Source organism: Acomys russatus, chromosome 25 (genome assembly GCF_903995435.1).
Source record: "Acomys russatus chromosome 25, mAcoRus1.1, whole genome shotgun sequence".
In the NCBI taxonomy this organism is placed as follows: Eukaryota; Metazoa; Chordata; class Mammalia; order Rodentia; family Muridae; genus Acomys; species Acomys russatus.
In genome coordinates this window covers 2879578-2897853 of record NC_067161.1, presented here as the reverse complement: position 1 = coordinate 2897853, position 18276 = coordinate 2879578, and the positions used below count along the sequence as shown (strand labels likewise).

The following is an 18276-nucleotide window of genomic DNA, read 5'->3' as shown; positions in this document are numbered from 1 at the left end:
CTGCCCACAGCCACAGGCATCTCGGTAAACCCAAGATCATGTTCTTTAGTGAGCATTCTTTGGAGCTGAGAGATGGCTCAGGGTCAAGTGCACATTCTTTAAGAGGTAAATACCTACCTGGTCAGGTTTCTCTAGAGGAACAGAACTTATAGAATGAATAAATGAATGAATATATATATATATTTTTTCCAGAGAGGGGGGATTTATCAGAATGGCTTGTAGGCTATGGTCCAGCTAGAACAGTAATGGCTGCCTGCCAGTGGAAGGTCCATGCGGCTGGATGTCTGAGCTGGGTTTCTGTATATGACAAAATTCTTGAAGAAGGAGGCTCTCATGCCAGCGAAGGAATGGACTTGCAATGAGAGTGAGGGCATGCAGGCAATGAGCATGTCCTTCCATAAAGCACGCCCTTCGTCCATGTGCTCATATAAGCTGTCAGCAGAAAGTATGGCCCCGAGGATAGGTGTGTCTTCCTGCCTCCAGATCCAGCCACTTCAAATGATTTAAGAAGAAAATGGCTCACAGGTGTGCCCAGCCATTTGAGTTTTAGACCAGTTGACAACCAAGAGTAGCCGTCGCACCAGCCTCCCAGGCCTCTCATGGAATGGCTGTGGAAGCTTTGCCTTAAGTAGCAGAGGGCTTATTCTGGAGCGCTGTTTCTCTCCCAGGTCACAGAAGCATTAGGCTCAGCCCCCCAGAACATTCTCCTCATTTAGTTTCCTGGGGCTCCTGCCTTGTGAGGGAAGGTGCAGTTCTCTTTTTTTGTAATGAGTTTTGAAGCTTTTTTGAGCCAAGTGTCTGATCCTCATAAGCCGCTGAAAATGGAACTGTTTTGAGTCACAAAGGAGCCTTTGATCTGGTGTGTGGCTTTCCCCATGAACCAGGCAGCCTTCCTCCCGTTAGCAGGAAATAAACAGAACCCTGCTCGAATCAGCAGGGCTGTCCTAATAAGAATGGCAAGTCCTGGTTGCTAATTATGCGCAGGCACCACTCACAAAGCATAGGCTTTGCCATGTGCACACTCTGACTTAATCTCCTAGGCCTCCTGGTGGCCACACCTCATAGAATAACACCTGCCTCCCCTTTACACCTGAGCACTCAATCCCCTTCTTGCCTCAGGACCTTTGCATGCACAGTTCCTGCATTTTGCCTGACCACAGTGGGTCTTCTGAGGCCTCCTGCTCATCGATTTCACCCCCTTGAGGACAGCTTTCTTGGTTCCTTTTCCTCTTAGTAGCTTTAGCATGACTGCATGTTTAGTAGTTTGTTTCTGTAAAAGCAGGTACCTGTGTGCCAGGATAGAGCCACAGAAACTTCAGCGAAGGAGAATATGGTGTGGTTTGTAGTTTAGAGATGTCACATGGAGGATGGTGAGACTGCAGGTCAGGGATGGGGTGACTCCAGGTGGAGGACGATGAGGATGGGTGACTGCAGGTGGAGGATGGGTGACTGCTAGTGATGGATGGGGTGACTGCAGGTGAAGAACTGGGTTTCTGTTAGGTGGGGATGGGGTCAGTGTGCAGGAGACCTAGGAGCACAGGCCAGAGCAAGCTAACAAGAGCCCTTGAAGGCTGGAAGGGGACTTAGAAGGCAGGGACAACCTGTTGGAGCTGAGGTCCCTTTATACTGGTGTTGTGGTCTTCATGTGACGTCTAGAACAGTGCTGGACAGAGCTCTGGGGCAGAACTTGTCAGCTGGTTACTCGGTGGCCACACTCCTGAAATCTGCCTTGTGTCTCACAGTAAGGGCAGTGACAGTGATGGTTATGGACACTCATAGTGGCACCTGAGGGGACAGCGCTCTGCGGCAATCAAGCAGCCATTGGTCAGTGGTCAGTGCAGTGGGTCCTTCCCAGGCATGAGCCTGCTGCCGCATCCTGCTGTGACAGCTTCTGAATTTTGTCACCATGCAGCCACAGCAACAGATGAGAACGTGCTGGCTTGTGTAACAGAGTGACTTCAGCAATGGCTGGATGTAGGTGTCCAGGGGTGACTCGTGGGTACCACTCATGACTCCTCTTTGCTATCTGAGAGTTTCTCACTCTGCAACTTTTCTCTAAGTTATCCTTCATGCCAGGCGTGATCCTCCTTAGGCAGACACGACCTTCCCTTCCTGGTTCCTTCTGTCAGGGAAGCAGCACGAGCAGAGGGAGTATCTGCTTTTGTGGTAGCTTTATGCTGGGTTCTGTGCTGTGCCAGGCTCTGTCACACTGACCGACACCAACCAAGTCATGCTCATGAGTAAGTCCTACTCAAACCGCGGCCCTTCACCCTGGTACCGGCCACCTCTTTCTTGAGTAGCTACCATGTGTCAGCCTGTGTGCAGCGGGGAACTAACTACATCAGAGCCATGCTTCCAAAGGCCTGGGAACGTGTATTTGGTGTCTGAGCTGTGTTGGAATGGTGGCCCAGGTGATAGAGAGTGTTGTCTGAAATGAAAGCATAGAATTTCTTCAAAACACACACACACACAAACACACACACTTTCCTTCTTGTCAGCCAGAGTGGAATTACCACCCCCTGAAAGACAAGAGTGGATGTGGAAGCAGTTGCCAGCAGTGACGTATCACCTTGGTTGACCTTCACCCACAGGGCATCACAAGTGGCTTTGTGCACTGGTAACAGACTCATGTGGGACAGACGGGCGGGTCAGTGTTTTGGGAAGCTGGACACAGACTCAGCACAAAACTGCCAGGTGGCTTCCTGTTTGATCCCCACCTTTGATTTTTCTTTTCTCCCTTTCTGGCTCCTGCCTGCCTCCTGCAATAGAGGAAGAGAGCCCAGCTTAGAACCCTTCCTAGGGCTCCTCCCTCAGGAGCAGCAGTGGACTGGGGTTCTTGGCCCTCTTCCTGGGGCCATTTCCTTTGGTGCCACAGCAAATCCTGCTGTCAGCTTTTTTCAGTATTGATGAAGCTACAAATACTTTGAGTCCAGAGGCAGTCAAACCCAAGACTGCCCCTTTCCAGTGGGTGGCGCTGTGCTCCAGAGACCCTCCAGGTGTGCATGTGGGTGAGGCAGTTCCCAAGCTGGGCAAGCAATGGGCCGTGTCTTTCCCAGACTCTCTTGTGCCACCTCAGAATCCTGCTGACATCTGTGCACCAGGAGGGGGCTGTGTCCTGTTGTCACCCCGACAGGCAGAGGCAGGCAGGGCACAGGCCTGCACTTCCCAGGTGCTGTTCACTGTGGTCATTCAGCACAGGGACCTGAAGCAGAGGTGTGGACAGTGCTCACCTTGCCCTGTGGGGCATTGAGCACAGCAGAGATAGGAGATGCTAAACAAGCCTCTGGATGGTGCCGAGCGAGCACTCTGCGGTGACCAGGTGGGGCTGTAGCAGAGGTGAGCTAGTCAAGACGTCGGGTGAGAGGCAGTGAGCCTATCACTATTATCTGGGAGGCTGCAGTGGCTAGGCAGGCTCAGCACAAGACCTTGCTGGCCATATTTTAGTTCCACACCATGCATTGTGTCCCCAGCCCTTTCCTGCTTAGATGAAAAGGTGCCTGTCCTCTCTGGAGACTTGAGTTTCTGTGCACAGGCTCAGGATACCTGTGACCCAAGCAGCAGAAACCCAATACAGGCTTGTGAGCTTTTCCACCAAGGCTAGAGCTGGAACAAGGTCAGACTGGGCTGCGCTGGGCATCTTCTCCCCTGGAACGCTGAGGGGTGGGGCTCTAGGGTTAGGACACATAGTTAAAGCTCAACACTAGTGTAAACTAACCAGCCTGCTATAACTCAGTGCCCTCAAGCAGAAAGATACGGTCACTGGGGGGTCATGTAAATATTGGTTCCACAGGAGGCATTCAGAAACCTCTGGTACTGCTGTCTGTCAGGCTAAGGTAGAATGTGTGATGTCCTGGGTCACCTGGTCCAAGTGCCTGTTAATGCCACCCACCGCCCACCACTCTCATCAACTCCCTTTAGTGAGCCCCATTTTTCAGATGAGGAAATTGAGGTACAGCGGGGCCAGTCCAAGGTCCAGCCTGTATCTAGCCCAGTTGTGTTTGTTAGCCATTCTTGTCACTATGGCACTAATGGAATCAATAACCGAAGAGGAAGGTTTACCTGGGCACATGGTGTAGTGGGCCACAGCCCATGCGTTGTTGGCTCCATGTATTTAGCCAGAACTTAATGGTAGCAGGAACATGTGAGGAGGCTGTTGACCATCCTAGCAGACCACAAACCAAAGGACAAGACAGGAAGTAGGCAGGGTTAGCATAACCCTAAGGACCTGACCCCAATGCTCTACTTCCTCCAGCTGGATCCCTCCTCTTAAAGTTTAACATCCCCAAACAGTACCCCAAGCTTGGAGCCAAGAGTCCAGATATATGAGCCTGTGAGAGGCATCCATGATACAGATCAAAGCAGTTAAAGTAGGTAAAGTGAACGTTACCAGAGGAGTTGAGTGGCCAAACCTAACAGCAGATGGCTCCGGGGACTCTATCACCTCCGGAAGTCACAGGCGTTCGCCAGCTCACAGAACAGCTGCAGCCGCTGTCTTGGAGTACCCTTACGTTTATGAGTTTGCAGTTGCTATAGCCACTAGCGCCTGAGTAGACCTTGGGATGGGTGAATCAGCAGTAAGGCCTTGTAGACGCGGCCACGGGTCCAGGGCTTTTCTTCTTGTTCCTGTGCAAATCATCACTGAGGAGGGGCTGATGGTCTCTGCTGGGCCCTGCAGTAGCCTGCTGGAGTCCTCGCCCTCTAGGGACCTCCACCCACCTCTGCTGCATGAAGCTACTTCACTCTCTCTCTCCCTTGCCTCTTCCCTAATTTTTCTACTGAACTCCCTTTTGTGAAACAGGTGCTAGGTAAATAATGGGGGAGGAGGATCCCAGTGAAAATAACCTGGCTCGTGTGTATTTTTAAGCACCTGAGTTACAGAGCAGTGTGCAAGTACCACCAGGTGGGAGAGAGGCTTTGCTTTAATGTGGAACACTGGGAGGATGCTGAGCCTGCAGGGAGGGCCCCAGGGTGGGCACTTCAGGTAAGAGGGGAGCCTGTGACCTGCCTCAGAGGATCCAAACTGCAGTGAAAAGCTGAGCAGACAGCCCCCAGAGCAGCAGAGCTATGGAGCGAGTGCAGACCAGGCTGCCAGTGTGGTTGGCTCCAGGGTCCTGTAAGCCCTCATCTCCAACCTCCCCCTTGCTGTTGGCTAGTATCATTCCCAGAAGAAACGGTAGCCCAGGACAAGAAGTGAGCTCTGCCATGGTGTGCCGTGTGTGTGTGTGTGTGTGTGTGTGTGTGTGTGTGTGTGTGTGTGTGTGTGTGTGTGTGTGTTTTCACATGGGAGCTAGAGTCCACCCTGGGCGTCCTTCCTCAGGTGCTCAGGAGCATCCACACAGGAGCTCTCCATGCCTGGCCGGTGAGCCCCAGGGACCCGCCTGTCTCAGGTTCCCCAGCACAGGCTCCCTCCACGCCTGTGTCGTCTACATGGGTTCTGAGGCTCCGGCTCAGGCCCTCACGCTTTCAGAGCTATCTCCCAGCCTTCTACTAAACAGTTCAACTTGCATGCACACCAGCAGGTCTCAGCATGTTTGCAGCAGCGCAGCCATCATCATGGCCCATTCTAGAAATTTTTCATCATCCCAGGAAGAAACTCTGCATCCATTTGAGCCATGTCCTGTCCCCCTCCACCCCTAGGAAACACTGCTGCATTTTTTTGTCAGTACACATTTATTACTATGAAAGTTTCTTCTAAATAGAATTATGTACTGTGTGGCATTTGTGACTCACAGAGTACTGTTTTTAAGGGTCATCCATGTTGTGGCAGGCAACAGCCTTGTCTTTTTATTGTCAAATAGCATTCCATTGTATGGATATACCACATTAGCCATTCAGAAGGGCTCCACCTGCCAGAGATTTCACTTGTCGCTGCCTCCGTGGGCAGGCCTTGTGTGTTGTACTCCCCCCTACCCCCGCATCTTTCTGCCTCAACCTCCCATGTTCTGGGATTACAGGCATGTACTGTCAATGCTTGGCTTCGGGGTTTAGGGTCCAAATACTAATTTGGAAGGAGCATAAGCATTTGGACTACATATGTTAACGGAGTGCTTAGCATTTTGAAGAATGGTCTGTTTTCCAAGCTGGCTGCTTCATTTTCTGAGCCTGTCTGACGGCTACGTGCTTGCTGGCGATCATATGTGTAGTTTCTCTACTCTCACCAGCACTCACACTCTCGTAAGCTTAGAGTCCTGCCTCCTTGTGTCATGTGTGCCTCCCTACACACTCGCAGCATCTTCCCATGTGCTCTTGGCTCTCCGCATGTCTTTGAAAAACGTCTGTTGACTCATTTGCCCTTTACAGTGCTTGGCTGCGGTAACTGTTTATATACCTCAGACACGAAGCCCCGGTCAGTGCAACACTTGCAGATACTCCTTCCCTCTCATCCTGTTACCTCTCACCCTCTTGATGATGTCCTTTGTGGGAAATAGTTTCTGCTGTTGATGAATTCCTGTTTAATGTCTTGCACAAGGAAGCTTTGCCAAACACAGGGTCTCAAAGACCTGTTCCTGAAGTACTTTTTGTTTGTTTGTTTGATTGATTGATTGATTTTTACAGTTTCTAAGTCTCAGCTCTTCCAGTCAGCTCCGTGACTCATTTTGAGGTAACTTCTGTGTATGGATGGAATGGTGAGCTGTGCTGACTGTGTGTGGATGCTCAGATGGGTGAGTGAGCAGCTCTGCAGACAAGGCTGCTCTCTCCTTACTCAGTCTTGAAAACTTTATGGAAAGAAAAAACAGCTGACCATAAGTGCAAGGGTATATTTTTTGCTTTTTATTTCTTCTTTGTGGATCTAAATATTTATCTCTGTGCTGGTTCCATGTCTTGATTACAGGGACTTTGTAGTAAGTTCTGGAATTCAGAAATGTGAGTCCTCCCACTTAATTCTTTTTCAAGATTAGTTTGGCTACTCTGGATTCCTTTTATGTATGTGTGTGTGTGTGTGTGTGTGTGTGTATGTATGTATGTATGTGTTTTAGGGTTATTTCTGGGAAAAAAAGCAACTGGATTTTGGATAGATATTAACAGAATCTGCAAATGAATGTGAGGCGTGCTGTCTCCCATCCACAAACACAGGCTGCTCCCCAGTCCTTGAGGTCTATAATCTCTCCTAATGATGTTCGGTACTTCAGAGTTTGAGCCTCATGCTGCCTATGCTCATGGGCCCATAACTGGGGTGATTGCCATGGGCAGGCTCGTGGATGCTCCAACAGCTGGGCCTAACACATGTGCCCACCCCATTTCAGGAGGGGGTATGCCTCCCTCTGACAGCTGAGCTCAGGAAGTGAAAGCTGACCATGGGAATCGAATGCTGCTTCAGCATCATCATGGTGGGGGAGGGTGAGTGCTGGGAAGGCAAGATTTAGGGGGGAAAGGTTATCTGTTGAACTGAAGCTGTCTGGGCTCCAGGGGTTTAGCTTGGTGATAGGTTTGCACAGCATGTGAGACCTGGGTCAGATCCCTGACTTTGCAACAAGTCAGTGCTTACTATTAAGTAAGTAAATGAACATGTGTGTGTCTCAGTGTTCCATTGCTGTGGGGGGAAAAAAAACACCAGGCCACAGCAACTCTTATAAAAGAAAACAATAATTGGAGTTTGCTTATAGTTCAGAGATTTTCGTCCATTATCCGCATTGTGTGTTAGTATGTTAGCATGTTAGCACTCAGGCAGACATGTGCCGGAGAAAGAGCTCAGAGTTCTACATCCAGATCCAGGGGGCAGTTGGTTTCTTATTTCTGTCCTTGCCAAAGCTACAGGTCTACCCTGGTGTCAGTACATTGCTTCTCCAGGCAGGTGGTAGAAGTCAGATAGATGGTGTTGGCTATTAGCCTCAGTTGTGTAATTTGGAAGACACACTTGATCCCCAGAGCCCGAGTGCCTTTGTCTGCCGCAGGGCTGTGTTGAGGTCACAGGTCAACTCTTGAGTCCGGCTGGGTGCAGAGTGAGCCCCCAGTGAAGGCTGCCATTGCACTTGTTAGCATCAATATGGGAAACATGACATGGGTGCGTGCAGCTTCTATGCAGCTGATCCCTGGGGCCCATCCTAGAACAGACATGCTTTCTTTCCTGTTGGCAGTGATGGTTTTTCACAGTTGGCACATGCCACTGATCCTGTGGGAGTGCTACTTGGTGTGTCCAGCTACCATCTGTCATCTCTGAATTTGAGAGAAAGAGTGGGTCTGGGGTAGACTATCTGGCCCAGGCACCTCAAAGGATCTATGGAAGGGATTTGGGGGACTATGGTATGGTATCCTCTCAAATCTGCCCTTTTTTTTTCTATCCCAGGCAGCAGTTACCAGGGACCATCCGAAGCCAACCAGGGTGCTCCCAGCCTAGTCACTAGTTTCCATGTGTGTGAAGTGAGAAGCCATGTTCTACAATGTGCTACAGCAGGCTGCAGGTCTTCAGTAGATCCCCGACCTCTCTTTTGGTAGTGTCAGGGAACCTGGTTCAAATTCCAGCCCCATAAAGAGTGGCTGAAAGGGTGTAGGTGTGTTTCTGTGTCTCAGGCACCTCTCCCCGTGTGATGGGGATGCTCGGCTGTGGGAAGGCTTCTGTCAAGCCCTGGCTGGGCGTGTGCTCAGCTCATTGTCTGTAGCAGTGTTGATTTTCATCCTCCTGTAAATAAGAACCTTTACACACATTTTCAGGAGGTTTGCAGTAAGGGCTGTGGCCTCCCACAACTGGTCCCTGGATGTGCGCATGTAACATGGGAGCCTCAGGGTATCACCCATGGAAATGGACCTTTTCCCGGGATCCAGGGCCTCATGGCCTGCCCTTTGCATGAGGGTTCAGGCCTGTCACCTTGTGTTGGCCATAACCTGCTTGCCTGTGGCTGTAGTCTAATTCAGGACATCCTAGGCAGTCTTGGCTCCTTTGTGCACAGGAGGCAGAGGTGGCTGGGTGAGCTAGTGTGCACCAGAATGGGCACACAGAGGCCAACTCAGGTTCCCTCAAGGTTTGCAGATTCTCTGGCCAGTGACCTGTTTTAACCCTGCTGACCATGAAGCTGCTGCCTCTCAGCAGGGACTGACTGGCCTGTCTGCTGCTTCTGGCAGGCTGGACACACTGTCCTTAGGAGATGCCATATTGTGCTTGGAAAGCACATGAGGGAGCACAGGAAGCAGTGACTTCCCTTGTCTGGGAAAGCACCTCCAGAGGGCAGAGCCTTTCTTGCTTGAGAAGAGCCCTGGCAGGAACTGCCCTGAGATGGGAGGCACCCAAGCCTGCATTCTGAGCACAGCTAGGCTTAGCATCCTCCCTCATTGAGAGCAGTGCCTGATTTAATGCTGGCCTTCTTTTCTGAAGCTCAAAGTAAAGTGGGCCTTTCCTGGAAGGGATGAAAACTCCCATAAATGTCCCTGTGGTCCCTTGCTTACTCAGTGAAAGCTCCACCTGTAATTGACGGTGGTATTCAGAGACGCCTCCAGCCAGCGGCAGGTCCATGGGCAACAGCAGTTCATTAAGTGGTCACCAGAGGTGTCTGGCAGGCCACGTGCTGGGCTCACATCCTGCCCCATCACTTCTACTCTGCATGTTGATTGTCACCCCCAGGAGCTAAGCAGAACTCACCAGTTTCTGGAGCCTTTAAGGGCTGACTTTATGTGCCTGTGATACCACCCCAGGTACCCTGGATGACACTCAGCCTCTGAAGGACCAGCTCACTGACATACTGCCATCCTATCCAACAGCTTTTAGAACCAAGGACTTGTGTCCAGGCCAGCCTGGCCCTCTCCGCCCATCCTTCTTGGGATGTGTGTGTTCTCTCATCTGATCGTGGACCATGACCTCCATAAGCTCTCTTTGGCCACAATCTTGCCTTCCTGATGTATATCTTGTATTTTATTTGTTATTTCAGCCAGGATGTTTTTCAAGGTTCTTTTTGTGTTAGGTGCTATGTGAGGATCTTGTGAGGAAGGATGAACTAGACAGATGAGGCTCCACCTGTGTGAACTGTGCACTGGGATGGGGTTGGAGAGAAACACCAGTGAAGGAAGGCAGGCAACAGAGCTGCTGGGGTTGAAAGGGAAGCCAGGGGCCTGGGTTTTAAAGAAATCACCCGCTTTAATCCTTCCAAAAACACACCTATGGGTCAATCCTTGTCTGTGGACTCCTGTCAGCATTTGTGGTGAAAATGGCAGGCACTGACATCTTCATGAGAAGGGCCGACACCGCCTGTCCACACTGTCCCTCAGCCTGCAGGGGAGCTTCTGGTTGAGGTCTGGGCTTGACACCTCCCTCCACCCTTCGAGAGGATTCAGGCGTGGTGGCACACACCTGTAGCCCTAGCACTCGAGTTCAAGGCTGAGGCAAAAGGATCACAAGTTTAAGGCAGCCTGGCATACAAAATGTGAATCTGTCTCAAAAACAAAGCCATAAAACGAGAAATGCCTCCAGAAGCGTCAGGCTCCTCTGAAAATGTGTATTCACCTTTACAGATACGCTAGTCGATAATACCAACCCAAGAACAGTCTCTTTGTTGGAGATAATAATGAAGTTTGGCCACATAGGGATATGTCCTAAGTTTCCAGAATTATATACTAAGTATTTAAGAATGAAGTTTCAAGTGACTGTAATTGTTCATTATTTTATTGCCCTGTTTTTGACGTGGAGTCTTATGTAGCACAGGCATTCCCTCAAACTTGCTGCATAGTTGAGGCTGGCCTTGAACTCCTGATCCTTCTGTGTTGGGATCTCAGTAATGTACCACCACACCCAGTTATATCTACCTTAGCATGGTCTAGGGATGGAGCTCAGATATAGAGCACTTTCCTAGCATGCACGAGGCCCTGGCTTTAACTCCTCAGCAATGCACGGTGAAAAGGCCAAAATGATGAAGCAACTGTGGGAAATGGTTAAAGTTTCATTAGATGAGAGTTACTGGGGACACCTGAGAACTAGCCATCCTTTCATAATAAAGTGAAAGCATCGCTGTTTACAGAGGGGACCGCATGGCTTTCCTGAGATGCTGGCATGCAGTCTCCTGTGCCTGTGCGCATACGTTATATGGAGATGCAGGCTGAGGATCAGAATAAGAGCGGTTGGCAGCTGTCCATGGCCTGAGGTGACAGGCATCCATGGCCTGAGGTGACAGGCATCCCTCTGTCCACACAGCAGGGCCTTCTACCAAAAGCCAAGGAAAAAGATGAACTTGTGTGAACTGAATGCAGACGCCTTCAGTGAGAGAAGGCCAGAGGGTTTTCCAGAAGGTTGGGGGTTGTCCTCTGAGTTGAAGGGTCTGAAGTTGCCCCTTGGAGACCTGAGTCCATGCTTATCTGCCTTGAGCTAGCTCTTCACATCCAAACCTATCAGCAACCTTGGTTGTCTTAGAATGATATGGCTCACAGGGAACACGGGGCACAGGGAAGGCATGAGAAGTACTCTGAATAGTTCAGGTTTAAACTGTTCAGCAGGAGCCAGGGAGTTAGATTATTCTGTAAAAGTAACACCAAGTAAAAGGGAAAAAATCTTAGCTCACTTCCTTTAAAGAAAAAAGTTGAGTATGATGGCACATGCTTGTAATCCCATCAGCAGGGAGCAGAGGCGGGGGTTTGCACTGAGCCATGGCCAGTCTAGGAGGTGTGCAGGTAAGGGTGCCCAGGGAATGTAAACAGTTCAGCCACATGTGCAATGGTGCTGGCTGCTGGCTGTACGGAGTAAGGCTGAATGAGGAGTGTGGAGCCTCTGAGTGAACATCAGTGGTGCGACTGACTCAGACACTGTGTCTGCCTTCAGGGCTGTGCCACACTACTCTAGCCACATTTCAAACTGTTTGTAATCAGTGACAGGTTTGTATTTTGAAAACCTGTGAAGGCAAATTAAGCATGTACTCTAGAGGCTAGCACTGTGACTGATAGCCGTGTGTTCCCGTGCGGTCACTGGATGCATTTATGCTGCCTGCAGTGGTCTGTGAGCTCCATCAGAGCCACTGCAATGATTGTTTGTGTTCACTGTTCTGTCCTTGGTCTCTGATGGCACCCAAGAAATAGCAGGCATGCCTGGTGATTGATTCAGTCACTCACACATGGGAGCGTGCTGTACCCAGGCATTTTTCTCATAGCACATGGGAAGCTTTATTGATGGTGGAGATGGAACACAATGCCTTGCACATGCTGAACAATTATTCCGTACTCCAGCCCCTATGCAAGATGTCCCCTCATGGGTACATGTCAGACAAGATCCTCTCTGAGCTGATGAAGCAAGTCCCTGAGTGCACGCACTTTACCTGTGTTCCTAGGATGCCAAGTTTGTGGAAGAGCGACGGAAGCAACTCCAGAGCTACCTACGAAGTGTCATGAACAAGGTCATCCAGATGGTGCCTGAGTTTGCTGCCAACCCGAAGAAGGAAACTCTGGTGCGGCTGGCACCTTTCTTTGTGTGAGTACCTGTCAGGAGGCATGCTCCTGGCACCCAGCTCTGCTTCCTTTGCACCTTTGCAAGTTTGGAGCCCCCAGCTCTGTGAAGTTTCTCTGGTGCTGCCAAGCAGGGTGTTGGAGTTGTCCGTGGTGCTGAAATGCAAATTCCACCCGGCACTTTGCAGGCCTGGTATTTACATGAAACATCCTCAATGGTCATCTGTTCAGGACCGAGTTTAAACATTTTTAATTTGTGTGTGCATGTATCTGTGTGTGTGCCACAGCTCATGTGCAGAAGTCAGAGGGCAACTTTCAGGAGTTGTTTTTCTCCTTCTACCATGTGGTTCCTAGGGTCATCAGGCTTGGCAGCAAGTGCCTTTACCCATGAACTGGTCACAGCATTGGTAGATCTTGGCCAAAGAAAAGACAGTTTTATTTTGTTTTTTCAGTTTCTGAGGTGTTCCCAAACTGAAACATTCAGTGTTGATGTTTCTTGCCCTTGGGTCAATAGACCAAGGAAGAACTCTTGACTCTCACCACCACGTACTTTAGTGGTTCCCATGTTAAACATAAACCATCTTAAAATGAAGTCCAAATCCTTCTATCGCTTATAAAAGTTAAAATTTTAATTTATAATAAAAGAGGAGGAGGCTTGCTTGTCATGCCCTTACAAAAAGGTGACAATTCAGAATTGTCCATTATTGTAACAGATACTGTTGTCTTTCTGACCCAGCATCTCTACCTCCAATGGCAGGTTCATTTGCACTTGTCCCACACCACATTGGCACCTCTGTTTTCTGACTCCATGCTCTTACTTTGGTGCTGTTGTTGGGCAAGATGTATTTGGGCAGTGCTTTGAAGTGGAGCTTTGCCAATGGCCAGTCCCTGGTATCTTCACTGCCTGGAGCACTTATGTCCTTGCAGTTCAGATGAAGATCACGAAGCCCTGTGGTTTTCATGGTCTCAGGGTGCTGTGAAGGTACTGACATTATTTCTAATATACTCTCCTTGTGCAAGTGCCAGGTGTGAAAAGCTTTAGGAGAAAGCCCATGGGTCCCCATCAGGTGGGTTTGAGGATTTCATTTGAGAAGTCTTTGTCTGCATCTGTATAATTTGCTGGGACAAAACTCGAGTTTCCTGCCACTGGAGTTCTTTAACACAATATGCATAAAAGTACCTGGGCTGTTCATGTCTACAGAGATGCTGTAGCCAAAAATGGGCTGATTTCTATCTGTCTCTGGGACGTGTCCAGAATTTCCAAGTTGAGCTTTGATCAGACAGACAGAGCTAGTCTATCTATGCTGTGCAAAAGGCCCTTTGTTGTAGCTGAGAAAGTCGCTCACGGGTTCTGATTGTGTCAAGGTTTTGTGAAAAGACATACACATACATTAGCACTGTGTGTTGAAAGATGCCTTTCCCCTATTTAAAAGGCATGAGTTGGATGAGCTGGGGCACTGTATTTTTCCACTATCTAGTTAGTAGTAGTGGCAGGGTCTGGGTGTCTATACGTGGGGAAGGCCACATTACGTCATGAAAGACACTAGTTCATCTCTCACAGACAGCTCCTGCCTGGGTATGTGATGAGAATCAACCTTTCCCTCAGAGCCTCTGAAATTCTGGCTTTGTTCTCAGTTGTATGGAGAGTTTCCAGGCCAGCCCCAGAAGGACTGATGGTGAGAAGGATGGCCTCTGAAGGACACCAGGGTCCCCCAGCTGGCTCCAGCAGTCTGGCCACCCCAGTCTAGTGTTTATTCCCCCATGCTTGGCTGCTGGATTGTGGCAACTGTGTGTTAGTGCTGTGTCCAGCACGGGATGTAGGCTCAGCGATTTGTATGAATCAGTGCTCTATTCCTGATTAGCACACAGAACACAGGGTCAAATTTTGTGGGTTTTAAGATCAAAGGGAAATTGAGCAGATTTAGAGAAGCAGGATTTTGACTAGAAGCTGGGCCAGACTCTGATCAACCCTACATAGCCTATCCCTTTGGCTTTCCTTAAAATTGCAAATTTAAGCTATCCTTCCTGTCTTTTGTGAGCAAGGAGAGACTGCAGGTTGAAAGCTGCAGGTGGTTCTTGTTTTGGAGTTCAGAAAGGTCATTTGTAGCTATGTTGTAGTCTTGCACATGTTGGCAGGGGTCTCCAACATGTTTTCTCTCTGTGTTGCCCGTAGAAGACCATGAGACCCACATCCTTAATGAAGAGCCTAGCCAGAGAGTTCCAGTTAGACACACATACACACACACACACACAGACAAGTATATACACAGATACACACACACTACACACAGACACACAGACAAGTATATACAGATACACACATACATTGTCTCACACATAGACATGTATACACACAGTCTCACAGACATGTATACACACACATACACAGATACACACAGAGTCACACATATACACAAACACAGACGCAGACACACAAGTGCACAGATATGCACATATACAAACAGGCACCTATACACACAGACACACAAATGTGCACGCACACATACATACTACACACATTTCTCAACTAAAGAAATCAATTCCTCAAAGCATTACTGTGAGTAATCTCTGTAGCGTGCTCCTTGGTTCTTTCAGACACTGACTTTGGACCTTAAAGGTCCTGTCTAGTGAGTGAATGTCCACAGATGCATTTCCTAAGACATGGCCACATGGGCCAGCCTCATGCTGTGCCTATGTCATCTTATCATCTTCTAGGATCTCACTGGGGTCTTTTATTGGTAGAGTTGTGTGAAGGTGCCATTAAAACACCAACCCCATAAGGTTTTGTAGCAGTTCAAGATTGTGAACCAATTTTTTAAATTTTTATTTTTTATGTGCATTGATGTTTATCTGCATCCATGTCTGTGTGAAGGTGTCTGATCTTGGAGTTGCAGACAGTTGTGTGCTGCCATGTGGATGCTGGGAATTGAACCCACATCTTCTCGGAGAGCAGTCGGTGCTCTTATCCAGCCCCATGAACTATATAACATGGAACAGCAAAGTGCAGCCAAAGAGGTGACATGACTGACCTCAGGGCCCCTCCCAGCACATGGGAAGCCTGGGCAGTATGGTGCCCTCACCTAGGTCTTGGGGACACAGTTGGGAAACTTACAGCCCGTGGTCAGATCTGATTCCTCTGCTTTTGGTGGGACCAGACAAAGGGGTTTTCTCATTTGTTTTTAAGTGATGTCATTGCTACTGTAAAACAATTAAATGCCATCTAATTAAAACACTAAAATGCCAGGTTTCTCTTGAACGTAAGATTGATCTTGCCCTATCCCCACCACACATCACTAAGCTCTGGCCATTGGTGACTCTGTACTCACAGATCCTCCTGTCTCCTAGATGCTAACCCAGCCTCCCTGCCACACACATGGTCCTCTGGCTGCTTTCTCACATGCTCACTATGTCACACGCTCACAAGACCTGCCTAGCCCTGGATCTTGACCACTCTTCCTGAGCCCTTCCACATACGTGTCACTGTTGCTGCTGTCATTCCCTCTGCTTCTGTCCTGTGCCTGTCTGTTTATTCTGTGAGCAAGACTGTGTTTACTTCCTATTCTAGTAGCCTACCCCACCTGGAGATGGGGCAGGGCAGATCAGAGCTGCTGAGGGTTCCCTCCAGAAGGTGCCTTTAAGCTCTCAGGGTCATGCAGTCTTGGCTCTGGTGTTGGATGGAGCCTGCTGCCACACACACTTTGCAGTTGCCAGTGTTGCTAAGTATTCGGGAGAATAGCATGGCTTTTGAGCAGTCTGCCATCCCCACAGATCTGGGAGTGGAGAATTGGCAGGTCCAATGTGCCTTCCTCCACTTTTGGCCTCTGTTCCCTTCCTCAGCAATACCTGCATCACCTCTGAGGCAGACAGTTGGACAATGGGAGGTGGGTGTTTCTTCTCAGTTTTGGACTCCGTGCTCCCCAATAAGGAGCAGAAAGATGGTAACCCTCAGGGGAGCCCCAACCCCCACCCCGGCACTTTTGAAAAAGGTGGGTCCCAGGGAATGCAACCTGCTGCAGAGGATTGCTTGGATCCCTGGGGAAGTGCTGGTGCCACTAGTGAAAGGAGGCCTGACTTTGAGGATTCTCTGAGGAACTGGATAGCACGCCACGTGGCTTCCGTGATTTGCTAGGCTGTCACTTAGCATTTTATTACATGTTTCCTTGCAGAGTAACTTATCCTTGGAACTTGCCATGCCCCTGGGAGGGACAGACTCGGGGAAACAGAATAAAGTAGGTCACAGCACAGACCCCCATGTGGAGGTTCAGCAGGAGTGTGGGCCATGTTCCCTGCTTCCACTGTTGCTTTCATTCCAACTGTTGTTAAATATAGTGTCTCCTAAGATATGATGAGCCATGCTCTCCCAGAGAGCAATTAAGTTTAGCCCAGGGTCGCAGCGGGCTGCGATGTGCTCTGCCAGGGCCCACTTGAGCCCACACCGAGTCTTTTGCCTCAAAAGGTGTTACAGCTCAGAACCTTTTATCCTGAGTTGCGTGAGGGGGCTGTCAAGGGCCTTCTAGACATCACTGAAGCAGACGCTCCATGGCCAGGAGTGGAGAGGGTTTAAAAATAAGTGTAACTGCAGGGGCATTTGTGGTGAGAGGGCCGAGCCTTGCTTTGCTGGGCTCTGTCCTTCTCCAGCGTACCAGTCTCCATCATGTGCCCAGGTCTCCTGTCTGACCTGGCCAGGAAGCAGCCTCTGTCCCTGGACCTCCTTTCAGTAAAGAGGCACTGGGCAACGCCTTGTGCCCAGCCCTCCTGTGCCATTGTGTTGCAAGGCTGGACTCATATTTCTCTCCTTTCCTCCTCTCCCTCTTTTTATTCCTCCCTGTTTCCTCATAGATGAGGAAACCACCTTTATAGATGGTGAGTGAGCTAGCAAAGGGCATGCTTACAAATGAAATAAGCACTAATGCGCTCATTTGCATAGGAGGTGTCACAGGATAGGAGTTGTAAGTACATTCTAGAAGTATGGTTCTGTAGTCTCTCTAGGTGGTGGTGGTACTGGCTGGAGTCCTCTGTGCCTGGGGCATCTGCTCTAGGCTGTTGCTGAGCCTGTCCAGCCCAAGCTAGCATTGCTGTTCACTGCACAGGTCACTGTAGGTTGCTATAGTAGTGAAAACCACTGAGGATATTCTAAGGATAGATTCCTGTTGGGGGAGTTGTCAAGTCTGACTTTGACATGAAATCCTGGAGACTCCTCTCCTTAGGGTTTTGGAGCATCCTTTGGGATACAAGTCCCCAGTACAGCAGTTGGTGACGGAGGTGCCCAAAGAAAGAGAAGGGAACTAAAAGCAGTGATGACCAAGGTTGGGCACTGGGGGCATGGTAGAGTGTAAGTACCAGCCAGGCAGAGGGAAAGCTGGGAAGAAGCTGTCAGGGTTGGAGGGTAGTGTTTCCAAAGTGTCTCCTTGTGTAAACAAGCTGGGGGATTAACACACAGCCCCAGAGCATCAGGTACAGCAAGCTCCTATGCTGCCAAGTTGGCAGAGCCCCCCTCCCCAGAACATGTAGCATGCCACCCTATCAATGTAAGAGTGCCCCAAGCCAGCCCTCAGGGTCAACATATGGGAAGCAGGGATGCTTTGGGGCAGGGCCTTTCCCAACTGGCAGATGTGGGAGGCCCTCATTGTGCAGTGAGCAGTTTATATGGAAATGGAACCCTTCCACTGTGGTGCCATGTTGAGAGAGTCTGAGGAGACTGAGGGGTGGGCTTATTGGATCTTGTAAAGCTATCTGCAGATCTCTGGGCCTCATGGTCAGGAGTGAGACGTGTGTTGAAAATGATGTGTGCGTCACCCTGTGCGATACCTGGAGCCAGGCTGGCGCTTCTTTCCTTTGAGTCATTGAGACCCACTTGTTCCCTTTGGTGTTTGTGTGAGGGAGATGAGCATGAGAATGGTGTGACCCAGTGTGCAGCTGTGGGGT

General features: G+C 49.6%; 1 protein-coding gene across 3 annotated transcripts in view; it reads left to right on the top strand.

The window, feature by feature from the left end:
- Snx29 (sorting nexin 29) overlaps positions 1 to 18276 on the top strand; it is a 386740-nt gene that overhangs the window by 356268 nt on the left and 12196 nt on the right. For all 3 annotated transcript variants that reach the window (XM_051167340.1, XM_051167339.1, XM_051167341.1), the window contains one exon: positions 12237 to 12376. In XM_051167340.1, coding sequence (XP_051023297.1) covers positions 12237 to 12376 — 140 coding nt within the window. The remainder of the gene's footprint in view (positions 1 to 12236; positions 12377 to 18276) is intronic.